General features: G+C 44.1%; 2 protein-coding genes across 6 annotated transcripts in view; both read left to right on the forward strand.

Annotated features, from left to right (window-relative positions):
- MSL1 (MSL complex subunit 1) lies at positions 1-26439 on the forward strand. Of its 3 annotated transcripts, XR_014557368.1 has the most exons (11): positions 1-2433; positions 6691-6917; positions 7814-8190; positions 12489-12553; positions 13006-13073; positions 13997-14121; positions 14281-14353; positions 15456-15580; positions 23995-24022; positions 25428-25465; positions 26291-26439. XR_014557368.1 is itself a non-coding variant. In XM_083708755.1 (9 exons), the coding sequence occupies exons 1-8, from the start codon at positions 1600-1602 to the stop codon at positions 15544-15546; spliced, it is 1860 nt and encodes a 619-aa protein (XP_083564881.1). In that variant the 5' UTR covers positions 1-1599; the 3' UTR covers positions 15547-15580; positions 15761-18473. The 3 variants fall into 3 exon arrangements, 2 of the variants coding, with proteins under 2 accessions (XP_083564881.1, XP_083564880.1); XM_083708755.1 differs by lacking the exons at positions 23995-24022; positions 25428-25465; positions 26291-26439 and adding an exon at positions 15761-18473; XM_083708754.1 differs by lacking the exons at positions 23995-24022; positions 25428-25465; positions 26291-26439 and having other exon boundaries at positions 2-2433; positions 15456-18473.
- Positions 20855-26643, forward strand: part of CASC3 (CASC3 exon junction complex subunit) — a 19523-nt gene continuing 13734 nt past the window's right edge. Inside the window, exons 1-4 of one of the 3 annotated variants that reach the window (XM_083708725.1) lie at positions 20855-21375; positions 23995-24022; positions 25428-25465; positions 26291-26449. In XM_083708725.1, coding sequence (XP_083564851.1) covers positions 21163-21375; positions 23995-24022; positions 25428-25465; positions 26291-26449 — 438 coding nt within the window. In that variant the 5' untranslated portion in view covers positions 20855-21162. The remainder of the gene's footprint in view (positions 21376-23994; positions 24023-25427; positions 25466-26290; positions 26450-26643) is intronic. The other 2 variants (XM_083708726.1, XM_083708727.1) reach the window with 2 other exon arrangements.

The following is a 26643-nucleotide window of genomic DNA, read 5'->3' on the forward strand; positions in this document are numbered from 1 at the left end:
CGGTTGGCGCATGCGCACTTGACGGGAGGCGGCCCAGGCCATGGCGGCCGTTTAAAGGTAACCGATTGAGCCAGAACCGGAGCGGCGGGTTTTTGCGCCGAGAGGTCCCTCTCCCTCCCTCTACCGAGCCCCGTCGCCATACCAAAGTGTGACGAGACTCAAGATTCAGGCCTGACGGGAGGAGGCGGAAGGGCGGGGGGAAGGCCTAGAATTCCCGCCGCCTCCCCTTGTGAGCTCCGAGGCCCCACATTCCCCCCTCCCACCGCCGCCGCCACCATAATTTGGAGGGACGCGAGGAAAGACTCCCTAGATAGAAGCGGGGGGAGCCAAATCACGCGCTCGCCACCCCCACCCGCCTTCTGAAAGGAACCTTCCACCCGCCACTGTATGCTATCCCTCTTCTCTGATTTAGCGCCGAGGGAAGTTCCAATCAAGTCAGAGGGGGGCGCCGTCCCCATAATCCTATCCGTCCCCGTTCCCATTGATTTTAGCCCCCTGCAGCCAGGGCTGGGGGTGGAGGGAGCCCAGAGCTTTCCCTCCCCATATCCGCTAAAGAGGGGACCCTCCTCTCTCTTGCCCCAGAGGGTACTGAGGAAAACACAAACAGAGAGGTTTCGGAGGAAACCCAGTTGGCTCCCAGCTACTGTATAGGAAAAGCCCCAGGATGTACTGAGCGCTGGCGGAGACGCAGCACTCACCGGCTTGTTTTGGGGCTCCCCTCAACTCTGTCACAGAGGATTAGGAAGCCTTTCCGGGAGTGAGCTAGTGGATAGAGAGCGCGCATAGGGGGGCCCTAGTCCTCTTTGGGGGCTGCATAGTTGAGACCTGGGTTAGAAAGGCCATAGAGAAGCCACCCCCCTGGTTTTATAATTATTGCTGGGAGACTTCGCGTGTGGGGGCTAGAATCCCCCCATGAATGCCTTGTTTGAGGGGAATCCCCCTCCCCCCGCCGGCCAAAGGTTGCCAGTCTAATAATCCTAATAGAGTCCATCGGAAGGATCTGAAGCATAGCCCGTCCACGTGTCCCTTTTTTTATCCAGGGAGAGCGAGGAGCTGTTACTCCACAAAATCATTGCCGGGGACCCCCGAAGCACCCCTGTCACTTGCAGATTAACTCATCGGTGGCCTAGGCAGAAAACAAGTTGCTTTGCACCCAAGGGCCCTTTGTTGGGGGGGTGGCTTTTCCGCACCCCCACGACACCGGCGGCGGGGGATTCAGTAACTGAACCTGTTAGCAAGGTGGAGGAGAGAGGGCCCCGTTTCTCCCTTTCCCTGTGCAGCAGGGAGTGGCGCCCAGTTTCCCGCTTCCCCCACCCCAGAGTTTTGGGACTTGGGGAGGAGAAGAGAAGAACCGAGATGATCCTTGCAGCAGGTTCGGCAGCGAGAGGAGAAGGGTCGGTGAGTCAGTGAGACCGGCCGGGGGAAAGTGGTGCAGCAAGAAAAGGGGGCGATGGGTCTCGGTGGGGCGGGCGACGGAGGCGCCCCCCGAGGGGTCCAGGTGGGGGATCCGGGCCGGAGAGGGGAGGAAGAAGAGGAGGGAGGAGGCGCCGCCGCCACCGCCGCGGCAGAACCCGGAGCCTGAAGGCGCCCCTCGTCGCTATGAGATCCACCGTGTACAAAGCCACCGCGGCGGCAGCAACGACGACGACGGGGCCGGGCTTGCTGGAGCCTGGCCCGGAGGAAGAGGAGGAGCCGCCGCCGCCTCATCTCCGCCAGCCTCCGCCTCCCCCGCAGAACCAGATCCCCGTGCCGGCCCCAGCGGCGGCAGCAGCGGCGGGCCCCAAGGGCCGGGCCATCGTTCCGGCGGCTGCGGCGGCCGCGGCCCCGGGACAACAGCAGCAGGAAGGCGGCGGGGGCTGCTGCTGGGGTGGCCTGGTCCCCTCGCCGTGCCCGGTCGGCAGCACTCGGCAGGCGGGCGTGGGCGATGCCGCCGGCAGCTCCCGCCCCTCCAAGTACCAGGCGGTGCTGCCCGGACACACCGCTGCTGCTGCCGCCGCCACCAGCGCCGCCGCCAAGGATTGCAAGCGAGGCGGCGGCGGCCCTCACGCCGGGCCTGGAGGGGCTCCGGCGTCACTTTCTCCCTCTCCTACGCCGCCGCCGCTACCACCGCCGCCGCCGGTTTCCGCCACGGCCGAGCCTGGACAGCCTCCTCCAGCCCCAACAGCGGTGCCGGCGGCGGCGGCGGCGGGAGGATCTCCGGCCTCTTCCGAGCCCGGCGGCAAGTGGAAAAGCAGCGGCTGCAGCAGCACCGGGAGCGGCGGTGGGGGAAGCAGCCTTTGGAAGAGCCCCATGGGGGCCGGCGGGGGTGCCTCCTGCCAGACGGCCTGCCTCAAGCAGATCCTGCTTCTCCAACTGGACCTTATCGAGCAGCAGCAGCAACAGTTGCAGGCCAAGGAAAAGGAGATCGAGGAACTCAAGGCCGAGAAGGACACAGTGAGTTGGGGGCCGGGACAGAAGGGGTTAACGTTCATCAGGTTGGAGGGAGCGCGGGAGGCAGCAGGGACCTGACGAACGATGCGGCGCTTCAGGGGTTAATAGGTAAGCGATGGGTTGGGTGTTCGCTGGTTTTCTAAGGGTTAATGGGGAGCGCATGCATGGTTAAGAGTGTTGTTAACAGTGGGAGGGGTCAATGCAAATTTCACAGAGGCATATGGGGGCTAATCGAAGGGATGCAGGTGTTCAGTGGGAGTGATTGTGATGGGGTAGGCTTAACTGTCGCTAGCAGTTTCAGGAGAAATCGGTGTGTGTATGACTTTGAAACCTGATCTGAGAAGGATTCCATGTAGATGTGTGCAGTACAGTAGATACGTTCAGTAGGAGGAGATGAATCAAGAAAAATAACAACGAGGAGTTAGGCTTAATTAACTGGAGGTGATCAAAAGGCCCTGCAGTCCAGTCCCTGTGCAGCAACACTCCTCACTGATCATTTCTCTCCAGAAGTGGGCCTAGTGAAACGTGGCCCATGTAAGGGTTAATGTGGAAAGGAATGATCCTGAAGTGACTGGGTGCTTGCATGTTGAGGGTTAATGGGTGCAAGAAATCAAATGATTTTCTAATACTATTGGAACCGGGTCTAAAATGGTAGGGGTTAAAGGTGGAAACCAAACAAAGGTTTAGTACCAGTTACAGATAGGTAGCCGTGTTGGTCTGCCATAGTCAAAACAAAAAGAATTCCTTCCAGTAGCACCTTAAAGACCAACTAAGTCAGTTCTTGGTATGAGCTTTCGTGTGCATGCACACTTCTTCAGATACACCAGGTTTAGTACACACTTAAAGTGTGGGGTGTAAATGTCTATAGGCCAATAGTAGAACTGTAGTACTGGAAGGCCAATAGAAGGTGTGATTAACTCTTTAGAGTTAATATTCAAGGACAGTTGAAGGCCCTTAGCAATTACTGGTACTAAAAAGTAGTGTGCAGCAGCCAAAGTACTCAGGTCTTGGCACCATGAGAGTCAAGAACCAGGAAGGGGTTGACAACCTAGGGGTTAAGCTGAAAGGTCTGCTTGGTAGCTTGGTTAGCTTACAGGTGGAGTTAAGGGCACTGGCACAAGGTGGGAGTAGATTTGGGAATGTTGCAGTTTTCAATGAGTGAATCAGGTTAGACTAGAGAGTGTGTGGCTCATGGGGCCCCAAGACTGGAAGAGTGCTGTGGCAACAGCAGGGTTAACTCAAAGCATCAGACATGTGCTGTGTGCTACAAATAGGGTTAATTTAAAGGGGCCCTAGCTTGGCGCTGTGGCTGCCATATTTGGGGGAAGAGGAAAGCAGCTTAAGCAAAACAATCAGCTGCAGTGTGTACCATGTGGACAGTAAGGTGGGGGGAGGTCTCTAACTGGTGTGTTTTTAAAGGAATATTTCAGGTTTGGGTTTAGCATCCCATCTCGGTTCATCTAAAAATGTTGTCAACCCCGTCTTCTTTCACAGAAGCACCAACCCACTTTTTTATTATGATTACTGCAAAATGTTTATTGTGTTGTGCTCCTGCAAGGTGCTTCTTTCCACCCTTGCCCTGCCATTGTGCCCCCCTAGCCAGGGTATCCCATATCTGGCAAGGTTGTGCCAAACCCTACCGTTGAGAGTCCTTGACCCTTGCAACAAGAGCTGCTCTTACGGAGAGTGTTGCTCATGTAGAGATCACATCTGTAAGGGAGGGGATATTCAATGCGAGCATGAGGGGAGGCGATGCTGTATAGCCCCCTTATCTGTCTATGCCATAAGAGCTGAATGAGGCATAGTTTGAAGATTGGGGGAGACCCTCTGGATCAGCTGCAAATGAAGGTTAGTTGAGTGGCTTTTTTATGTCAGCTATCTGTAGCAAAAGCAGTTTAGGGCATAATGTTCATTTCTAAACTGTAGTCCCAGAAGCTGTTTAGTGTGTTTTCTTTCCCCATCTTCACATTGCCACAAAGGTCTTGTAATCCTGGCCTGTATGCATGGCACGTCTGCAGCCTAAAAATAGCCCCCTCTTCCTGGTTCCTGCAGCTGCTGCTGCAACCATTATTGTGAAGGAAAGCACCCCCCTCCACTTTTTAGGCATGATCGTCAGAGTCTGCGTATAAAATGTATGTGTGTAGCGTTTCTGGTTGCAGGAAGTGGTGGCAGTTTTACTGTCTGTAACAGACAGATGTGATCCAATACAGATAGCGTTTAAAAAACACCCCATCTCCCATCAGGCCTGTGCTAAGTTAACCAATATGGAGGTGCTGGCTGCCTTCTTGCCGTCAAAGAATGTGATGATGGCAGACAGAGTACTTTGCATGCTCCTGCAAAGGCTTAAAAAAAGAAATCAAGCCCTCACATAACAAACACCCTGAAGAGCTAGAACACACACAAAACAGATAAATGCAAAGCTTGTGAGTCAAGCTGATACCAAAACTGCTTGGGTCGGTTGTTGCATCTGCTGACTGCAGATTTACAAAGTACCTGCAGTGGTTCTCTCCCTCACCCCTACCAGCCCCCCCTTTCCCTCTTAAGGAGTATTGCCAGAACCCCTAAGAGTGTCAGTTCAGTATTTTGGTTTCACATGTACAAACTATATGAATGCTCTTTGCTTTTTACCATCCAGAGTGATTTTAGTTTCTTATATGCTATGTGCAGCATTAATATCTAAAATGGAGGCTTTTATAAGTCTTACTTTAAAATTGAGAGACTCTGAATCACTCGGTGCTCCTGTTAAGAATTCATTGTGGGTTATTGATGTGTTCTTTCTATTTACATTTAAACAAAAAACAAAATCCTAGTACAAAGCTACCCTCACATAACTCTTACTACAAAAGTTGTACTTAGTGTTGACGCTGAGCTAAGTGGTACAGAGAATTAAATGATGTGGATGTCTGTGTACCGGAAAGGGTACAAAGGAAAACTGAGAAGTGGGGCTATGATAGAAAGAGCTGAAGAGGATGTACTTTGTAGCCCTCCTCAGATAGGGAGCTGAGGCTAAGGAGGGTGACTTACCAAAAGCTTAATGCTGAATCCATGGCTGAGCTGAGTTTGTATCAAAGTCTTCAAGCAGCAATGCTGCTTGAAGCAATGCTCCTATCATGAATAACAGCATTCTGCCATATTTTTGTGCAACTGCTTTAGGAATTATCCAATCCTTGTTGGCTTCAGAGCTTGAGATATATGTTAATTGCAACCCTTTGAGATTTGTTCATAGTAAGTGGCTTGAGAACCATGGGGACATGATCTGCTCCCAGTTTAATGAATGTGAGCTAGGAAGAAGTAGTAAATGTTATTTTGTATTTTTAGCAAGGAAGTGTGGTTCTCAAGGATATGCATACTGTATGGCATAGGCAAGTGGCACACTATACCTATGGGAGTCTAAAATATACTTGGAGAGACTGCTGCTCCACAGCTCTGAAACTATTAATATCCCAACATGTGCATATTTCTCAAGGTAGAATGTGTGTGCAGGTTGTGTTCATGTTAACAAAGGGAAATAACGTAAGCTGTACTTGCAAGGACAATTCAGATTTATTTCATTATTGCCCCACTTTTCCTCTTAAAGAGAATCCAGGGTGGCATACATACATAAAAACAAACTTGATAAAATAAAATACATTAGAAAACTCAAAGACTGTAGTAAAACAACAATACATACCAGCAAGTGGAGATTTTAAAAAAGACTCTACTGTCACCCTCACCTTTACAGGAGCACTCATTTCACCTCCAACTCGTCCTTTAAGTGATCTGGAGTGGGTACCTCAAATTTTTCTGGTGTTCTGTGTTCCCAGTGTAAATCCTCTTTGTCTGTGTAGTGGAAGCAGCTACCATAGAGTTCTGTCATAATGAGAAAGTAGCTATTTTCCCTGTGGTCAACAGATGCAGCCTAACAAAGAGGTATAGAATTGCCATGCAACAGTTCTGCATATCTGTCAGTAAAACTGAGTACCCTCAGTTGTCTTTAATTGAAAAAGGGTTGGATGTGTTTGGCAACCCCCACTTTAGAAAACAGTATCATGGGCAATAAACATGTCCAAATAGGTTCCAAGACTGTTGTGTTTGGAATTAAAGATCAGCACTCAATGGTAAGCATTGCAAGATTAAACGAATACTGGAACTTGCACAGAACTGTCCCGATCAGTTTGTTCCCATCATATGCTAAAGTAAGGGTGAGGTTTAGTGATCGGAAATATGTTCAGCTGATGGACTGCTACCTTTAACATCCATATTGCACTGTTGCATTCTCAGCTCTTTGCTCGAATTGAGCGTATGGAAAGGAGGATGCAGCTGGTGAAGAAGGACAATGAGCGCGAGAAACACAAGATACTTCAAGGGTACGAGACAGAGGAGAAGGTTGAGTCTGAAGTACCAGAGAAGTTGCCCATAGAATGCCAACCACCAGAACTTCTGGAGACGTCACAACCACTGCCTTTGAAGCATTTTCCATATGGGAGGAATGGGAAGGGTCACAAACGGTAAATCAGAGTTGCTGTATGTTTTCCTAGATTACCAGTGTGCGCACACCATAGCCCGCTTCACCTTAAAATGCCACCACTGAGATAATAAAAGGCCATCACTGACATAATTGCATTCACTGCTTCTGTACTTATATACATCTGTATTTCCACTTGTGCCAATTGAGTCTAGATTTTAGACTAGCTTGAATCCTGTTCAAGTGGTTCTCACTCACAGAATTTTAGGCACTGTAATTCTGTGAAGAGGCTAAGGATGTTTAACAGAAGTTTCAACATCCTGCAAAAGTACAATTTCCAGTGTTACCTGGGGGAAGCTTCAATAATTAAACCAGGTTTCAAACCTATTAACATTTGTAACACATAATGCTCTCAGTTACCACTATCTCTTAAGTAGCATTTTTCTTAGTGGTTTTCCATATAGGCAGAATAGTACTGGCTGTTGGCTTGCAATCTCTGTTTCTTGTTTATGTAATTCTTTAGTGTGATGCGATCATATCTGCAGCCTGGCAGAAATCATAGAATAGCACTCACCCCATTTGTCATGATCCCAAGCGGTGGTGCCTTGATGGTCATGCATAATTTGCTCTGTGATACAGCTTGGAAGCTTGTCTTGAGTATATTTATCAATCTTTTTTAAAAATAAAATAAAATAAAAATAAAGCAGAGACATTGGGAATCATTGATACTCCATGTCTGACATACTTTGTATTTATGTTGGTATTTTGTTGCAACCCCCCCGAAATCGGTATGATGAAGAGTGGGTTTATAAATTAAACAGTATAAACATATTTGAAATGATTTCTGTATGCTAAACTGGTTGTCAATAGGAGCTGTTGGTTCCTCTGCAACATTTTCAGTATTTTCTTTGCTAAACCTGTCCCCTCTTATTTTTGCAGGAAGTCTGCATTTGGAAGTGCCGAGAGGAAAACTCCAGTGAAGAAGCTGGTGGCCGAATTCTCAAAAGTCAAGTGTAAAACGCCAAAGGCTTCCCCATTGAAAGAGGAACCCAGCAGTTCATTAACTGAATCAATTAGCAGACGTGAGCTGCGAAGTCAGGAGACTCCTGAGAAAACCCGGTCATTAGCGGACACTCCACTGAAGTCATTGGCCCCTTTGAGAGGATCCGGGTGCCATTCAAAAGACAAGGGTTCCTCCAGTGAAACAGAAGACTTGCCGTACCTTTCCACCACTGAAATGTACTTATGCCGGTGGCACCAGCCACCTCCTTCACCGTTGCGAGAGACTTCTCCCAAGAAGGAGGAGATTGTAGCAAGTAAGAGGCTTGCTTGTGCCTTTGTGGTGGTTGGCCTGATGTGGGTTGGAGGGGGCGTGGAACTCATTCATTTGGGGTTTTGTTTAAGAGTCTTTTGAACCCTCGAAGATAGCCAGGTTGTGGCACTCCATTTCTGAGTGATGCTGTTTTAGGTTCTGAACCTCTGGTTGGAGTACAGAAGCTTTTGAAGCCCACATCGATCTAGAACAGGTGTGGGCAATGTGTGAAGAAGATCAGCCACCCTGTCTAATGACCTGTGGTGACATTTCTGGAAAACCATGAAATTTGTGGCTTACCTGTGCTCATAGTGAATGCTGTAACCACCTGATTTTGCCAGCAAGCTGCTCCGTTTCATGTCTTCTGTAATGGGGAGCGGTCTGTGTAGAAATGATAGGAAGTGTATCAGTCAACTTGTTGTCTGATGAAGACTAGATAAACTGACACAAGATGGTTCTGGGCCAGGAGATATGCAGTTGCTGGAGTGACCCAAGATATCTGGTATGGCTGGAGTGCTCCAAAATAATAATTTGGACCTCATTCTGTCTTTGTTTCCGTTGCATGGCTTATATACATTTTGGGCTATGTTTCAAAGGAGCCCTTTTATACACAGTTAAAGGTCCACATATAGACCTGCTGGTTTTGTGGTAGTTCTTGCTGCTGCAGCAGCCAGAGTCTATGATGAAAACTGCTGTTCAGTTTTTAAATCAGCTTGCCTAGTCTACAACTAGCAGTAATCACCATAAAAAGGGTGGGGGAGGTGGGGTGAGTAGAAATGAGAGAACGATGAAAGAAAGGACAGTTATGCATATGATTGAAATGCAAAAAAATGGCATCACTTTACAGGTTGGATCTAAAGATTGGGCCTGAAAGTTACATCATCAAATGGGCAAAGGCAAATAGACTTGCATGTATAGTTTTCTTATGGGGGTATTTGCTAGTCTTCTGGATTGCAATCAAAATGTTTAATGAATTTAGAAGATGAATTGCCATGTTTATGCACTATGCAATGTTTTTTTAATGCCATTTTTACTAAAAAGTCACATTCTAAAGTAAATGCTATATGTCTAGTAGAGGGCATGAGTCAGCCAAGTGTCTTTATTTTTGCATTGAAACAGAGAACTTAAGTTCTGCGCTCTGAATCAGTTATGCAAATGTTCTTGTAATTCCTTGAAATATCACTACTTATAAGCTTCAATATAAATTAGAGGTTTGTACACTTTGTATGAAGAGCAGTGCTGGTGGTGGAAGAGGAATAGGTAAGTGATGAGCGTTGCCTATGTGACGGGAGGCCATGAAGAACAGGTATTTAGTCATAAGTGCTCTGCCAAGACCCAGGTGCACAAGCTCTACCATCTCAACACCTTTCCTAGTTTTCAGATTCTTCCTTGTTCCAGTCAAGATCCTGCAAGTACAGAAGGACAGCAAGCTACCCAACGCTGTGTGTAGATGCTGCATCAATAAAATAAGACCTCCATATCTATCCTGAGCTTGGTGCTTGGAATCCAATATGCAGTGAATGTTGACTTGCATCTGTTTATTTATAGGCTTTTATATATTTGTTTGTGTAAGTTGCATAACTGTTTTCTTTCACCCTATCTGGCAAGGAGAGGCATGTCATGGGCCAGAAAAACCTTGCAGGGGAGCGGGGCAGTAGAGGATCAAAAGAAAAGGGAGTGCTTCAGTGTTAACAGACTTTGGAGATTCCATATTTGTTAAAGTGCTGGAATTTCTGTAGTTAGCAGCCTCTAAACTCCTAAGACAGTTGCAGTTCTTAGGTTTCCTAGAGGGAAGCCATGGCAGTTAAGTTGATTTACCTTTATAGTGCAGCCAACTGAAAAACCTTATTTGGTGTCTGAGGCTTTAAACTTGCTGCTATCTAACCATGAGGGCTATAACAGGCTCTCAGTAGTTAGCCTGGAACAGTGGGTGAAATGACTCCAGAATAGTATCTTACTGGGCATGTCCCCATTTCAAGAGAAGGGACTTAATCCTTTGCCCCTGCACTTCCCTACCGCCAGAGTAGCAGATGGCAAGAATCTTTTGACCTTGGGCTGGTGTATGTATGTTGGGTGTGCATGCAGTAATTGTTAGATAATTTCCTGATGTGTTACATTCTCCTCAGCAAATTGCCGATTCTTTCCATAATCAGCCCTCCATATAGTTTGCTACTTCTGAGATTTAGATGGAGGAAAGAATAAAGGCAAACATGCTTGATAGTCACTTCTTAAACATACAACTCTTCTTCCTCGTGTGCCATGAAGTGATTACGAAGAACACCTGTGGCAAAAGGATAAATGCACAGGCTGTGTTTCTCTACTCACTTTCTTCCAGAGTAGCCATTTTGCTCTAGCATTTTTCTTTGGTGGATGAGTTTCTCTGAGCAAGATAACTGTTAACAGAAAAGAATAGGCAACCCCAAGCAGTCTCCTCCATCTCCAACGGTTGCACAATATTTATTTTCTTCTTAGATTCACATCCCACCTTCAATTGTAGAACCCAAGGTGGTGTCCATGTGGTTCCCAGGGGGTCAACCACCCAGACGCTGACCAGGCCCAGATGCTGCTTAGGTTTAGCAAGATGGAGGCTTTATGTGGTTTCAGGTCACATTCTGGAATTCATTTGTTGTCGGACTTGGAGGTTTCTTTGCACAGGAAAATTGCCAATTTTTATCAAACTTTTGAGTGGGGTCCTGGTCAATGTGTATTTTACAGATACTACAAAAGGCAAGGTCTCACATCTGAGGCTTTGCTTTCTTCATTTTTCTCAGCAAGCGGCCAGCTTTTTTACAAGCTCTTTTACCAGGCAGGGCTCTTTCAAATAGGGAAAACAAACTTTCTTGCACCTTACTTCCTATTCACCATGATTCTTGTCAGGGGTGATGGAATATGACTCTTCTTGAAGCTCCCCAAGCCTGGCTATAAAGATTCCCAGTTCCTCCCAATAACAATAACAATAACAATAAATTTTTTTTTATTACTTATACCCTACCATCTGGCTGTGTTTCCCCAGCCTTGGGCAGCTTACAGCATACATAAAACCAAAGACCTGCAAGACCTCTTGGTCTGAGGTCAGTTTTCTGATGCCAGTTCCCCCTGTTTTACCAGCTTGAGCCTGGGCTGAACCAAGCTATCTTGCTGTTCTGTTTTTCTTGTATTTTTATGTTACAACAAACAAGGTACATTTCTCAGAGAAGCTGTGAAGCCATTTCCTTCAGAAGGTTGAAAGATCCCCCCCCCCCACAGCAGATTGCAGAAACACATTCTTCTTCTCAGCTGCTGCTTACTAAAATCCAAGTGGCTTCTGCAGAATAAAATAAATAAGAAGAGCCTCAAGGTCTAACTAGCTTTCCACACCTTCTTATGCCTTAGAGTTGCATGTTTGACCTGTTATTGCTGTCTTGTAGTAGAGAGGAATTTGGAGAATGCTTCTTATAGGACCAGCCTTTATTAAGACAAGTTCCTAAAATCATAAGAATTGTTCTGCTAGTTTGGTTCAAAAGTCCACCTGGTCCAGCAACTTGTCTCCAACTGCCGCCAGCCTGTTGCTACTGAGAAACTTACCAGCCAGATATTATGAAAATAGTGGCCCTATTGCATGCCTCCAGTAACCTCAAGTATAATATAGGCTTCATTCTTGGTTGTCAGTGGTAACCTTTTGTCCTTCATGAATCTAAATTATTTTTAAAGCCATCTCTCCTGCGCAACATCCTTCAGCAGCGCTTAGAAGCTTCTCAGCGATCCTCCAAGTAGAGCTAGGGCTGTTTTAAACTCCAATTAAAGAGCTTGTTTCAGTAAACTAGGCATGGGAGACCTGTGTTTTTACTCAGCCATAGGCTCAAGTGGCTTTGATGAACAGTCAGAAGTGCAGCCTTGAAAGTAGGCTTCCTTCAGGATGCTAGTCTGAAAGACTTCCTGAGAGCTGCCATTCAACTGTGCAAGTTTGGTGGAAGATATGGTGTTGGTTTAAGAGAGAAGATGAAAGCAAGCTCTTGAAATAGTTGCTTGTCCTGTCACTTGTGGCAAATAACCAGCTCTAGGAAGCTTTTGTAGACTTGAGGAGAGCTAATTCTGTTCTTTCAGGCCACAGATATACCAACATGATGACTAACATAGCAATGTGTGATATTTTATTGGTTAGTAACTTCTGTGGAATTAATTGGTGAGGCTAAACGAAAGCTAGGTGATGCTAAACTCTGTTTAACTTCGTAGCAGTGAGGTTAATGTTGTCACAGATGCTCATCTCTCCACAGAAACATTTCTTTAAAATCAGCTGTTTTGACACTTCTCCTCCCTTTCTAGTTCCATCCTGGAGGGACCACATGGTAGAGCCTCTGAGAGACCTGAATACTTCAGAACTTTTAGAGGTATGTTGGTGAATAAATAGCGTTACCAGCCACCCATGAGCATCTCCTGAAGCTGACCAGCTGTTTCTCAGCTCTCACCAGACACTATCCCCTTGTCTCCCAATTGTCCCCTACAACTAGGAGGAAAGGCATTTTTGAAATCAGCTGACATATCCAACTTTTGCACCCCAGTAATTTGCAGGGTTTTTGCCACAAGGCAGCATGGGTACTGCATTTAGCTTGTATGCTGGGGAAGAAAAACTGGCAAATAGGTCTTTTTACCATGGGGAAGCAACCAGTATCACGGCTGGTTTAAATGCTTTCATCTAGGAAATGAAAAGAAAGAGGACCTTCAATAGCTGATTGAGAATCAGTTTCCCTGAAAAAGCACAGCAGATAATCTTAATGCGCTCTCTCTCTCTCTCTCTGTTTGTGTGTGTGTTAATTTTTTCCATTTATTAAACCCTTCACAGAACTTGGATGACAACGTCTTCTCCAAACGGCATGCAAAGTTGGAATTGGATGAGAAGAGGAGGAAAAGGTGAGAGAGAATATCATTTACTAGTTTATTTAGTGCTTAATTTCCAAGGTTAATTTCTAAGTAGTTTGCAAGTATAAAACCAATTACAAAAGATATAAACACAATAAAACAATTTCCTCAAAACATCCACAATGAAATAAACATGCATAGTTAAAATGTACAATAAAATCAGCCCACTACAACATCTGAATCGCCTGGTTTCACTTGTAGTCTTTACACCGCATTTTGAGGGCTTTTGGGATGGGAGATAACAGTTATGTCGTGGAAGGAGTGTGCAGTAAGAGATTTGTTGATTCTCTTGTTGTAATAGCGCTGTTTGGCCTTCTCCCCCCTCAGCTGTCATCTGGGGGCGGCTATTCCATCCGACTGCCTTAGTGGGAGAGATAGGAAGCAGTGTACTTTTCATCAGCTTGCTGGAGGCCTAGCTGCATCAGACACCTGCCCTTGAACTGTGCCAGCTGGCTAATACAGGAACAGCTGCTTAGAAATTGGTGTCTGATTGTTGATTTTGATTTTCTTCTCCCCTCCCTGTTCCTTTTCTCGTGTGTTGTGTTTTTTAGACTGTCAGCCTATGGGTAGGGACTATCTTGTTTTTGATAGTATGTAAACTGCTCTGGAAGCCCCCCCTTTTTTTTTTGGCCAAAGAGCAGAATAAAATGTTCTAAATACAAGGAATTGACATAACTCATTGAAATGTGTAGGCAGTCAGTTTGAGCACAAAGCACCTTACCACACTAGTTGTAGTTAGCCTATGGAACTCCAGGCCATAGGATATTCTTTTTTAAAGTCAGTTTGCTTTAAAAAAGAAAAAGAAAAAAAGATTAGAATAGTGGAAGATAGTTTGCTGCTATCCATAATCAAAATGTCTTCAAGTACAAGTTTAAAACACCTTGTTTTTCTCCTTTCTCTTCTCCCTTCCCTAGGTGGGATATTCAGCGTATCCGGGAGCAAAGAATTTTGCAGCGACTACAACTCAGAATGTATAAAAAGAAAGGAATTCAGGAATCTGAGCCTGAAGTTACCTCATTTTTCCCAGAGTCAGATGATGGTGAGTGGCTTTAAATATGGTATTGCAGGTGTCCTTTTCTCCCACCTGCAAAAGCTTGATTGAGAAGGATTGGCAGAACCCTGTTGTAAAAGTAGAAATCCAAAATGTGAGTGGCTATTGCAATTAGATAGTTTACCTTCTCTTCTCTTTTCATCCTAGTTGAAAGCTTGCTGATCACCCCTTACTTGCCTGTTGTAGCATTTGGCCGACCGTTACCAAAATTAAACCCACAGTAAGTATACCCATATGCTTACATTAAAGCAGTGTTTCCCAACCTTGTGCCTCCAGATGTTTTTGGCCTACAACTCCCATCATCCCTGACCACTGGTCTTGCTAGCTAGGGATGATGGGAGTTGTAGGCCAAAAACATCTGGAGGCACAAGGTTGGGAAACACTGCATTAAAGGAGAAAATATTTTATGGAAATGGGTGGACTTAAATTGTGGGCTTCTTGTCTGAGGGGGTGATCTTGTTTCTGCCTTACGTGATAGAGTGTTTCGCTATTTAGAGACAAACTTTGATTTCACAGTGATTACAACAGTGATTTCACAGTTTTGCAACAGAGTGAGCACTAAAAAGACTATGATTTGCAATCTGCATATTATGAGGTTTATGGTATTCATGGAACATGTTAAACACACACCAGCAGGGTTGCCTATTTTCAGACCCAGAAACTCATCCAGGGTGCCAGTCACAAAATGGCTGCCAGGGCGTGGCATCACACAAAATGGCTGCTACATCTAAAAGGGGGAAGAGCACAAAATGGTGTGGGTATGCCTCTTTAACACTTCTACTCTTAAATTTTTTGCTGGGTCTTACCAGCCTTTAGGCTAAAAATGATTTTACTGGTCATACTTCTTTGTTCTGTGCACTCTTGCTGAAATCTTTAGAACCATGGCTTTGTAATATTCTATCCCTTAAGACTGCAGAAGTCAGGTACTGAAAATACGTTGATAAAATATGACAGTTATTTCACCGGATGGCTGATAGAAACTCATTTTCATGGTATTTTTTCAGTTGTCCTGCTTTCTAATTCCATTCGCAAGTTCAACTCAAGGCTTTTTCACTTCTTGACACGTTTAGTAGTAATAATTTAAAAAGAATGCTACACATGAAGAACAGCATTTCAGGAACTGTTGTCTTTTATATTATTTAAAATACTATGCAAAATATGTGCAGATTGGCTACTCTGTGGCTTACACTTACTTCCAGTGTGTCTATAAATGACTGACATGTGCTTATTGCCAGCTTCTCACATAGGACTAGAAACTTGAGCTGCCAGATCTTTCCGTTCACCATAATTAACTGTTTTCCATGGGCCACTTTGTTCAACAGGAATTTTGAACTGCCGTGGTTGGATGAGCGAAGCCGTTGCCGGCTGGAGATGCAGAAGAAACAGACTCCTCACCGGACATGCAGAAAATAGGCATGTCCAACTAGGAGAAAACTCTGCCTTGATGGTAGGCTTGTGCTATTTGCAGCAAATGGCAGAGAACCTATATGTTCTGTCATGTCACTCTTTCCCCGTGATGTATATTCTTGTTTACTATAAATAATTTTTATGCTCACATATAGTTTTATTTTCTCCCCCACCCCCTGAACTTCTTCACTGGTTTTCCATTTTTTCCTTTGTCTGGCAGAAATTACTGGAGGCTTGTGTTGGGACAGCAAGGTTGGCAGCTTACAATGCACTTCAGTTTATCTCTATTGGATAATTAACAGCCATTTAAAAACTGAAAGGTGGACAAGCATTAAAAAAATGCAATGAAACTCTTCTCATTTGTAAGTTCTCGAGCATGCAAAGCCCACCCCTGCTTTTACAAACTAATAAAGCCTTTTGAAATATTTAGCCTGCTGGTTAACGACCTTGAACATTTGTGTGGGTGGGAGACACGTTACCCATTAAGATATATTGGACAAACATTGATGTTTCTTCTTGTCCTGGTGCTTGTAATTGCTGTTCTAAAAAGGCTCCGCATATGGTTCTACACATTTCCTCCGACCTCGTTTGGTTTTTCATGTTCTACTGTTATGATATGGCTAGTTAATATATTTTCAATGGGTATAAACAACCCTTGTTCATGCCTTCTGCTTCTGATTACAGGACAGCAGGTTATTAAAACTTGACATTTTATTACTGATAGTAAAGGGCTCCATACCTTGACAACTATGTCACACTGTTAGTTCTGTTGGAACAGTTAGGTATAAACCAGGGTTGACAGTGCAATGTCAGATTGTCTCCAGACTTTTCCTGGTTTGTTTTACCAGCAGGCTATTTATTTCTTAGTTTTCTTCTGTTATATACAGTGTGGCTAAATTGTAGGCTATTTTTATATATAAAAGAAACAAAATTTTGCACAATTCTAGTTTCTTATTGGAAATTCTCAGTGGCAGTGCTGCCAGATTTGCTAATAAATGAGGCATGGAGAATTGAGTAGATACTGACCCATGGCACTGCCAAGCGGCACAAATGGCATCTCAAAAATAGTCCACCCCAGCTTCACCAAAAATCCCAGACTTTGCCTCATACCTGGTATATGATGGAAGGACTTTGTTGCTTAGCAACCACCATGTACTTCCATCCCCAGATCCGGCAAAGCAACTGCTACTGGAGGGAAGGGCAGCAATGAGAGAGGCAAAAGGATTTTATCCTCTTGCCATACATAAAGTGATTAATCCCCCCCAATACCTCTTGAAAACGATGGTTTCCTCCCCCTGCCTGAAGTCCATTGCAACATAAGTTTATATGTATCTTAGGGAATGTTAAAGTCTGCTAGAGAAGTGGTTGTGCCTGTATTCTTCACTACAGCAACTCCCATTTGTTTACATTGAGTTAAATCAAAGTAACAGCTGAACCCTTGTGTCTCTTTGAAACTTGTTTAGCATCTTTTAAGTAAGATTCCAGCTCGTGAAGATGAAACATTCATCCTCTCCAGAGAACAGGGAATTCCTTTATAATTCCACATTCTCATCTGCCTGATCCATGCAATTGCAGGAAGTTGCCTGGGTGTGTGTGTATATGCACACATGCTTAGACGAGCAGTGAAGCTACCTTTTACTTCTTTGCATTGAATGAAACTTCTGTATAAATAGAAATAAAGCTCTGGGTCTCAGTTTCATTGCTTGTTGCAGATCCCAGTGCAGGATGATGCACACTAAGGACATCATTGAAGGGTAAATGCTTATCTAACACATTTGTTTTTCTATCACATCTTTCAAATACTTCTAGTAGTTGCTGTTCCACTTCTGGGTTACGTTCCCCGGGAATTCAGAAGGATACCCCCCCCCCAGAGTAGCACACTCAATGTGAACGTAGTTAAAGAGGTCATGAGTGTGGCTTAAACTTCAAAATGAGAAAAGCAGATCCTGTCTTTTGCCAAGTAATCTGTGTAGTTGAGGTAGCGCACAATGCTTGCCTAATTTTATTTTAAATAAGGCTGTATTTGAATCTTTTGCTCTCTTTTAGCATGCCAGCATGCATCCTTATTTTTATTTCTTTTTTGCACCCTGCAGTTACAAGCCTGGATGTAAAAAATAAAAAAGAAAGCCTCAAGTATAGGCTTCTTGAAGGCACTGATTTCAGACTTGATCCTGCCAACACTTGGGCCTACTTTCTGCTCTCAAGTAAGCACAAGCAGTTTGCAAGATTGTGTCTTAGGTCTATATCCCATTGGGGGAGGGGATAACTGCTTTTGCTTAGCCCATAAAACATCTATTATCAGAAGTGCCACAGTGTGTGTTTCTGAAATACAACAGCAAAATGTTCCCTAGTCAATAGTGTGCTGGTTTACAAGAAGAATCCCACTTATATAATAACACATGCAATTTAGATCTAAGAGAATGGGTAGGTGTGTGGAAGTAGGTAGGGGTTGTACAAAGCATTTGCAGTGGATGTTAGTTGGGAGCGGAGGGAATAGCCTTCCCTATAGGGGATACGGCACTGTGAAATTTGTATTTGCCCTTGCAAATTAGATCTGATACTTGGTTTAGGACAAAACATTACTTTTAACCAAGCTTATGGTAGTTCAAAAAAAAAAAAGGTGTCTGTAATCCCTTCCTTTGTTTTCTGCCCTTTGACATGTGGTTGTCTGCAAATGCATCCTTTTTGATACCATTTTAAATATGTAAAATCAGTTGTCTTGTAAATATCTTATAAAGGAAAAAAAAAGTTTGTAAATACCAAATTTGTGGCTGTTAATGTTTGGGGTTTTTGTTTTTTAAAAACATTTTGCTTCAGTTCATTTAGGTTTAACAGTGTTAACAGGGAGTATTAAGATAAATTCTGCTTGTATGTTTAAACAAAATTGAAACAAATCATTTTTTTTTTTTACAATAAAATGGAAAGAATATTGATGCTTTTGTCATGCATTATGCATTGTTTAATGGATTCGGTAAAACTTTTGAGCCTCAGAATCTGCCTTTATGGTCATATTCTGTTATATACTAGAAGCAGAAAGGGAAATACATGCCTTATAGCCCAGTCTTATGCACATTTACTTGGAAATACATCTCACTGACTGCAGTAAGACATACTCCCAAGTGAGTGTGTATGAGACTTCAGCCCTTTCTTGGTCAGTGCCAGCTCAGTCCAGTGTGCAGCTGCTGTGAAAAAGGTGAATTCTGTATTATTGAGGAAGGTATTAGAGATAAAACATGCCAATGCTGTAATGCTGTTATACAAATCTCTTGTAAGATCTCACTTGGAATAACTGGGTACAGTTCTGGTTGCCTCGCCTCAAAATGGATATTGTAGAGCTGGAGAATATTCAGAAAAAGATGACCCAAATGATCAAGGAGATGGAGCAACTCCCCTATGAGGAAAAAGTTACAGCATTTGGGCTTTTAGTTTAGGAAAAAAAAGGTGAGTAAGGGAATATATGAGAGAGATGTATAACATGATGTGTGGGTGTCAAGGAAATTTTTCTTCCTCATAATACTAGAGCCATCCAGTGAAGTTGAATGGTGGATGATTCAGAAAAGAAAAGAGAGTACTGTGGAATTTGTGACCAGAAGATGCAGTGATGGCTTTTAACGAGGATTAGACAACTTAATGGATGATAAGGCTATTTTCTGCCTCCACCGTAGGAGAAACTGAATGTCAGTTGTTTAGGAAGGACAATTGGGAAGAGTGCTGTATGTTCAGCTTTCCCTTGGGTTGGCCGCTGTGAAAACAGGATGCTTGACTAGGTGACCCTTGATAGAAAAAGAACTTGCACGTCCATGAGCTAGTTGGAGCAATTTGATTTGCTGTAAACCAACTTCAGACGTACAGTTCGCTGTTAGGTGTATGCAGACTGTATCCTAACCTGGCAGGTATTGGGTAGAAAGATGGTTGAACAGTGGGGTGAAAGGGCATCAAATGCAAGGCATAGCAGTAGGCCTGTCACACTCTCATATAGTGTCAAAGTATGCACAAAAGTAGCTCCTGGGGGCGGTGATGTATTCTTACTATACTGTTTTAAGTAGCTTTGGGTTGCCCTGGGCATTATAAAGCAACTAACACATTTTAATAATAATAATATGATATGTCCAGCACATTTTAACACTTATGAGGACAGTAATTTCCCAAAATGGGAAAAGTGCAGCTTTTTTTTTTTTTGTATATGTCAATGGGAATGCCCTAAACTGCTTTATATGATGGGTGTGCTCTTTTCTGAAGTATTCGTTGGAAGTATTATTTTTTGAGATCAGATGCAGTTCCTTGGAGAATGTAACGTTTGTTTTTATTTTGGGCAATTGCTGCCCCACCCATCAGCACAACTGCTCCCAGGGTGGCTAACAAAGCATGGAAACAATTAAAATCAAATCAAACATAACAAAAGTGAAAACAAAGATCAAAAGGCCTGTAAAAAAACCCCAACAAATCTGGTGCCAGAAAACACGAGTTGGCTTTAAGTTAGCCTCTCTGAGGAAATCATTTTAAAAGAAAAACCTCTCTTGTAGATGCAGTACTTTGTCTACCCTCAAAATGGATGACATTAATGGATGCATAGCTTCAATATTCTTAGGTCGATTTTCGTATGTTGTCATTGTTAAATGTCAGAATTGTCTCCCCCTACTTGTGCAAATACTGACCTGTTTGCCCCTTTTGCTGTTTACCTAGGGCAATGCTAGTATTGGTGGAGGATATGGAGGGGGCTGAGCTTCCATTGCTGTTATGGCTAGTTTAGTTAGCCTTGTAATTGGGGGGGGGGGGCAGAACGCCAGAATCCGTAGTTGGCGGCTATATTTTATTAGGGCAACCAAATGTGCAAGTAAGTGTGACAGGCTTTCGCGTTCTCCAGAACCTTTCATCAGGGCAGTTGCTACACAATGTGCCAGGTGGTGAAGATTTTATTTTTTCTGAAGTACAAAAAAAAAAAGCAAAACACTGCGGATTGTTTCGAAGCTTGTTTCTGGGTCTTGCACCTTCTTTCTGAGCCCACCCTATCCTTACCTTAACTGGTCTTGCATCATTCCCCTCCCCACCCCACCCCACCCTGCTACAGACTCGTCGCTTTATTCCCTTAGGTCCCCTGTACAACGCCTTGCCACAACCGCTTTACCACTGCAGGGAGAAAGGGATGACGTCACCGTCGCAATGGGAAAACGTAATGGCAGGAGAAGCGCCGTTTCTGGCGGATTACGACCCCCCTCTTTTTTTAATGCAGCAGCCCGCGAGGGCATGGAGCACGTGATGCTATTGCTGGGCTGTCCTCTCCGCCCGCCACTGGAGAGCCGCCGGCTGGTGACGTCGCCTTCCGCGGCCCCTTGATTGGGCGCGAATTTTCTTCCCCTCTTAAAACCCCTTCCTCTCTTTTTTTTTTTGGTTCCTTTCCCGCCGCCGCTTCGACCGCAAAGGAGCCTGGGTAGCTCGGGTAGGGGGGGGGGGAGCGCAGAGCAGCGCGAGCATGTCGCTCTGCATGTCGGGAGCCGCAGTCCTTCCCCGGCCTCGCGCCTCCCCTCCTCGCTTTCCCGTCATTCCCTTTGCGCCGCTGCTGCCGCCGCCTACTTCCCCCTCATAAACGTTTCGCTTCTCATTTCTTTCTCGGCTACTGTTAAGATGGCGGACCGTCGGAGGCAGCGCGCCTCGCAGGACAGCAGCGAGGACGAGGAGTCCGACTCGCCGCCCGGCAGCGCGGCCCCTTCCCCGCGGGGCGCCCACCGCTCTGGTCTGGCTGTGGCGGGAGGGGGCGGCGGCGGCGGCGCTGCTGTTGACGCCGTGAGCGCGGAGGCGCCGGTGACGGTGGGAGGCAGCCCGGCCGACTCTGAGTGTGTGAGTGTGGAAGGGAGCCTGCTGGGGAAGAGGAAAAAGAGGGCGGGAGCGGTAGAAGCTGCTTGGACTTTCTCCTCTGGCTGCACCCGGCTCTTGTCGGGGCCCGCTTTCACCGCGGGCCTCGACCCCGGAACTACCGGCGACATTAAAGCAGAAACGGCAGTGTACCTGCGAATGCACAGAGCGGTCCTTGGTGGTTGGTTTTTTAAAAAAATCTCAACGCTTGCCGTTGAGTAGCCGTAGCTTTTATCCGGTTATCATACGCTCAAACGATGTGGTTTTTGAGAAAGCCTTAGGATCTCGTTCTCCGTTTCGGGGTTGTTGTTTTTTTAAATTGATATGTAAAGATTTATTTTAATGCCGCCCTTAGTTACAAAAGTCTTTTCGAGCACATTTTGTCGGGTTTTTCCTCAGCAAGCTAGTTCTTGGGTATCTTTGGCCAGGATTCAAGAATTTGGAGGCCAAAGGATGTGCTTATCAGTCAAGCCTCAGTCCCAGTTATCTTTGTGGTTTTCCATCTGGGAACTTAAAACTGTTAGTTGTGTCTATGAGATGAAAATGTACACTGTATTCCCTTGGTCTGTAGTCATATTTTTAGAACCTGAGTATTTTTAGAACCTCTTCTCCCCCGCTTGGCTTTTCAAAGACCAGGGTGTCATCAACCACTTTTGTTTCTTGGAGTAACATTAATGTTAAGTGTGACATTTGAGGTTTTTAGCTAACAAGGTCCAATAGTTTTGATAAGCAAACTTTGCTGTGATGTTTTGAAAGCTATAGAAACAGCAATATGGTGATTGAAGCTGCTAAGGTTATTGGTCCGTTTGCAAAGTAATCGTGGGGTTAGTGGTGGTGTCCAAGTGGAGATAAAACTGAAGAGTTTGAAGCAGACAGCATTTGAAAGAGAGGTTTTAGGAATTAAGACACACCCTTTGCTGGATGGCCACATTAGGATTTACAGATGGCATGCACTTGGTTTTATTGCATTGGCTGCTTGTTTGATCCACCAGGTCTTGGACTAATTTATTTTGTTCGTACTGAAATACCAGATTGGTTCTCAGTTCTGATTCTGTTTTCCCCTGAATTAAGGTGGAATCAACAACTAGGAGCTGCAGTCTTGTTGTCATAGTACAATGAAATAGTATGTATCCAGTGTGCTAAAATGTTGTACAGTAATTCCAAGCTTGGAATACCTGGTTTAGATTGCCAGTTGGGACACATCTACTGTGGTTGGGTGGGAATTGCACATCCTTCTGGGTAGCATTTAGCAGCTGCCATGTTTTTTGTTTGCTTTCCTGACTCCCTTGTTCTTTTGAAGGTATGGCTTTCAAAGTTTGAAGCAGACCACCTCTGTAAGAAGACCTAAATGGTTGTGCGGGGAGACACAAGAAATAAAAAACAATTGAAAGAGGGTAGCATCATGTAACATGATCAAGCTTGAAAACATGAATGAGTAAAGGAAGTAGGCTTAGTAAGCAGAAATTGTAGGTCCCAACATGTTCCCCACATTAACAGCCCTTCCTTGGGGCTCTTTCTCTTTGCAAAGGAAGTTGTTGACAGTCAGTTGTCTGTAATACAGTGGTACCTTGGTTCTTGAACGGCTTAGTTGTCAAACAAATCAGTAAGTGTTCCAGTTTGCAAATGTTTTTCGGAAGCCAAACGTCTGAAGTGACTTCCACTTGAGCGCAGGAAGGTCCTGCAGCCAATCAGAAGCTGCACCTTGGTTTTCGAACAGTTTCAGGAGTCAAATGGACTACTGGAACGGGTTAGGTTTGAGAACCAAGGTACCACTGTAGGCTTGTCCTTGCTTTCTAAAGGTGTACTCACAGCAGGCAATTCTTTTCCCAGCAGAGTAGGGAAAGGGCACCTTTCTGCCTCTGGAAAATGCCCTGCTCTTCTTGTCAGCAGGTGCATAATCTGCATGCATAAGCTGCAGCGGAAGAGCTATTTCTCTTGCCTGTCCAGTTGAGACACAAACCCAATTTTTTATTTATGAGATCAGTTGGTAGGCAGGGTTCCGGCTTGTTGCTAAACTGAGCCCTCCTTCAGTCAGTGTGTTTTGAGACCGTGCAGTACATCCATAAGAAGCGAGTCCCCCTTTAAATGAGAAAATCACATTCCCATAGCCAAATCTGACCAAATAAGTGACTCCTTCAGAGATTTGGTGTGTAAAGCACTAGTTTTTTCCAGACAACATCTGAAGAAAATACATCCTAAAGAACCCTATGTAGCTGTTATTGTTAACACAAGCAATAAAAGGAAAAGAGGTGGATTAAAGCAAAAAGAAAAATAGAATTGGGCTAAGAGAAACAAAATTTTCTGTGGCTGCATAAATGTAATTTATTTAAGTGTACTGGATCTTGGCTACTAGCTACATCCCCCACCTGGCAAGACCCACGTAAAATAACTGAACATCATTGTTGCTGCTGTTTGCTTATATGATAGAGAATGTTGCAGTTTCATTAAACTGTTCAGTTTTGTGTTGCCTCATCACCTAGATTTCTTAACATACGTGTATTGCAATAAGCATTTTCATTTGTGTTCTTATTGAGGGTTATGCTGTTTTTCTTCTGAATCTACACTCATTACTCTGTATGGTAATATTTCTTTCTCTTAAAACAGGAAAGTGAAGACGGCATAGAAGGAGATGGTAAGTGATGCTCTCCCTTTTAGTTTGAGTGATTGTGAATGGTGAGGCGTAGTGTAGATTTGGTCAGGGAATATTCTTAGAATTAATGCTTATTGTAATAGCATTTTTTAAAACAACCAAGCAGCATATACATTTTCTTTTCTAAAAAAAAATCAAGTTGTAATTCTACAAGGAAGATGTTCCAGACACAAGCCCTTATGCTTATGGTACTTTGGCCTGTAGGTAAATTCAGACATCTTTTGTTAGAAATGGACCTCATCATAGATGAATGGGTGGTAAGGTTTTCTACCAGAGTTTTGTTTGGCTGTTTGTATTAATGAAAACACAGTGTGTTGTTTTTTCTGCCATACATTCTAATGGCTTGGATATCTTATCAAGTGGTAAGACTTCCCCACATTTACCACTTGATAAAATGGTTTTCTGTATTTGTAATCTATAACATTTGTTACTGACTGAGGAGGGCATTCCATTTCCTCTACACACCAAGCTTATAGAATGTGGCCAGAGCTGCCTTATTAAAGAACAGCTCAAGGGTTCCCATATCCACCATCACTTTGTGAGCATGAGTGGACAGTGAAACTTCCCCTGGTTCACTGGACACAGGCTCTGTGGCAGTGTGAAGGAGCCATATATATATATATATATATATATATGCACTTCATTAGGATGTGAGGACTTAATGCACTGTCCTAGAAGCTTCAACGGAAAGCTGAGTTTTGATGAGGGATTTGAAGACGGGGAATTTCAGCGTTATGTAAGTGTTCAGAAGAAGCTGGAAACATAAGCAGCAGCAAAGCAAAAAAGTGAATATTTTACGGAAGCATAAGGCCAACAGATGATTGAGGGTGGTGGATTTTGAGGAGCTAAGAACATAGGTAGGAGGATGTGGTGGTGGCAGCAGAGGGATGAGGTGGAGCAAGGCCATAGTGGACTTTCAAGGTAACAGCAAGAACAGTTGAGAAAACATTGTAGGGATTAAGGAAAAGCTTACATGTCGTGTAAGCGTTGAATAATTTTGGTGCAGAATTCTGAATTTAGGCAAGAGGGATGAAGTGACATTGGAATGCCACAGAGGAGATGGTTGCAGTAGTTATGAGAAATGGCTTGAATGTGAACCAGAGCTTTTTACTAAGAGGGCAGAGAAGCATGACCAGTGTATTTATAGTGTTTTAGATTGAGAAGCACTATGTCTTGTTGGTGAACGGAATGTGAAAAGAAAAGAAAATGAGTGTGTGCATCAAAGATTAAACAAGTTTGTCTGTTAAGTTGTGTGGATGATGACTTTGTCAATGGATCGAGAGAGTATATGAGAAGAGAAAGGTATGGGAAGGTGAGAAATTTGGTCGTCTACATAACAAATTTTAAAGGGTTTGTCTAACCGCAAACAACTCTTCTTTATATTTAGCTGTTCTTTCTGACTATGAAAGTGCTGACGACTCAGAGGTGAGTTACATTTTTACTGACAATTTCAAATATGTCTGTTGCCATTTTTCTGGTGTACAGTATTAACATGCCAATGAACTTTTATTTAGAAAAGGAACCTTCAGGAATCTGGACCCTTGGATGAATTGGAATGTGTAATTTTTATCTCCTTTACCATGGAAAAGCAGTCCAACTTCTGCGTTTTGAAATTTATTATATGTTATCTATCTTCTGTATTCAAAGCTTACCTTGGGGGTATTAGACCTAGAAGCACGTGCCTTGGATGCCTGTTTATCTTCTGCTGGTGTTGGGGATGCCATCAGGTTCCAAATGGTGGTTCACTTACATTAAACCATAGTTATAAACAAACTGTGGTTTTGTGTGAGCGTGAGGAACACAGAACTGAAAAGTTCTTATTGTGCTTCTCCCTTATTCCTGAACTGCTGGAAACAAGCCAAAGTCTGGCTTTGTCATGGCAACTGAACTTGGGTTTGTGGTTTGTTTCTCCCAAACTACGAGCAGTAAGCCAACAACAAATGTTGGCTATTGCTCATGGTTCATTTCTCTTTAAACAAACACAAGCCCATGTTCAGACATCACAACAAGATGGAATTTGGCTTGTTTCCTGCCACTTTAGCAGGAGCAGAGAAGGAGTGCTGTGAGAACTCTTCAAATTAAACCATAGATTGTGTTTACTAATAGATTGACTTGCAGAGCAAAACAGTTTGTATAAGCCTATTCAGACAAAACAGTGTCCTGGAGGAAAATATTTTTTGTAAAAAAAGAAAAATTCTTTAAATTGCTAGGCACCTGCACCAATTGAATCACATTGGATGTTTGTTTCAGGCTGAGGAGGGGGAATACAGTGAGGAGGAGACATCCAAAGTGGACCTGAAGCGGGAGAGTAATGAAACTAATGAGCTGACAAGAAAATCAGACAAAGGGGATGAAAAACCAGAATCGAAAGGCACTGTGGCAGGCGAGAGGCAGAGTGGGGATGGCCAGGTAAGTCTTACTAAATGCTGAGTATAGGTACTAACCATTTAAACGAAAAGGTGCCTTTGTATTTACTTTTCAAGAAATAAATACTTAGTTTCATAACGTTCTAAAAGAAGCTTCCTGCATTTTTGTGTAATAGGTTAGTGTTAGGGAAATCAATAAAGGCATCACATTTTAAACTGCTTTTTCCCACTTACACA

This window comes from Podarcis gaigeae (genome assembly GCF_964106915.1).
Source record: "Podarcis gaigeae genome assembly, chromosome: 13".
NCBI classification, from domain to species: Eukaryota; Metazoa; Chordata; class Lepidosauria; order Squamata; family Lacertidae; genus Podarcis; species Podarcis gaigeae.

What these genes read in the sequence shown, in the direction of transcription:
- MSL1 (XM_083708755.1), top strand. Translation starts at nt 1,600, where the DNA reads ATGAGATCCACCGTGTACAAAGCCACCGCGGCGGCAGCAACGACGACG. An exon ending in GAAGGAGGAGATTGTAGCAA is followed by an intron (nt 8,191 to 12,488) that starts GTAAGAGGCTTG and finishes CTCCCTTTCTAG; the next exon opens with TTCCATCCTGGAGGGACCAC. An exon ending in TTACCAAAATTAAACCCACA is followed by an intron (nt 14,354 to 15,455) that starts GTAAGTATACCC and finishes TTTGTTCAACAG; the next exon opens with GAATTTTGAACTGCCGTGGT.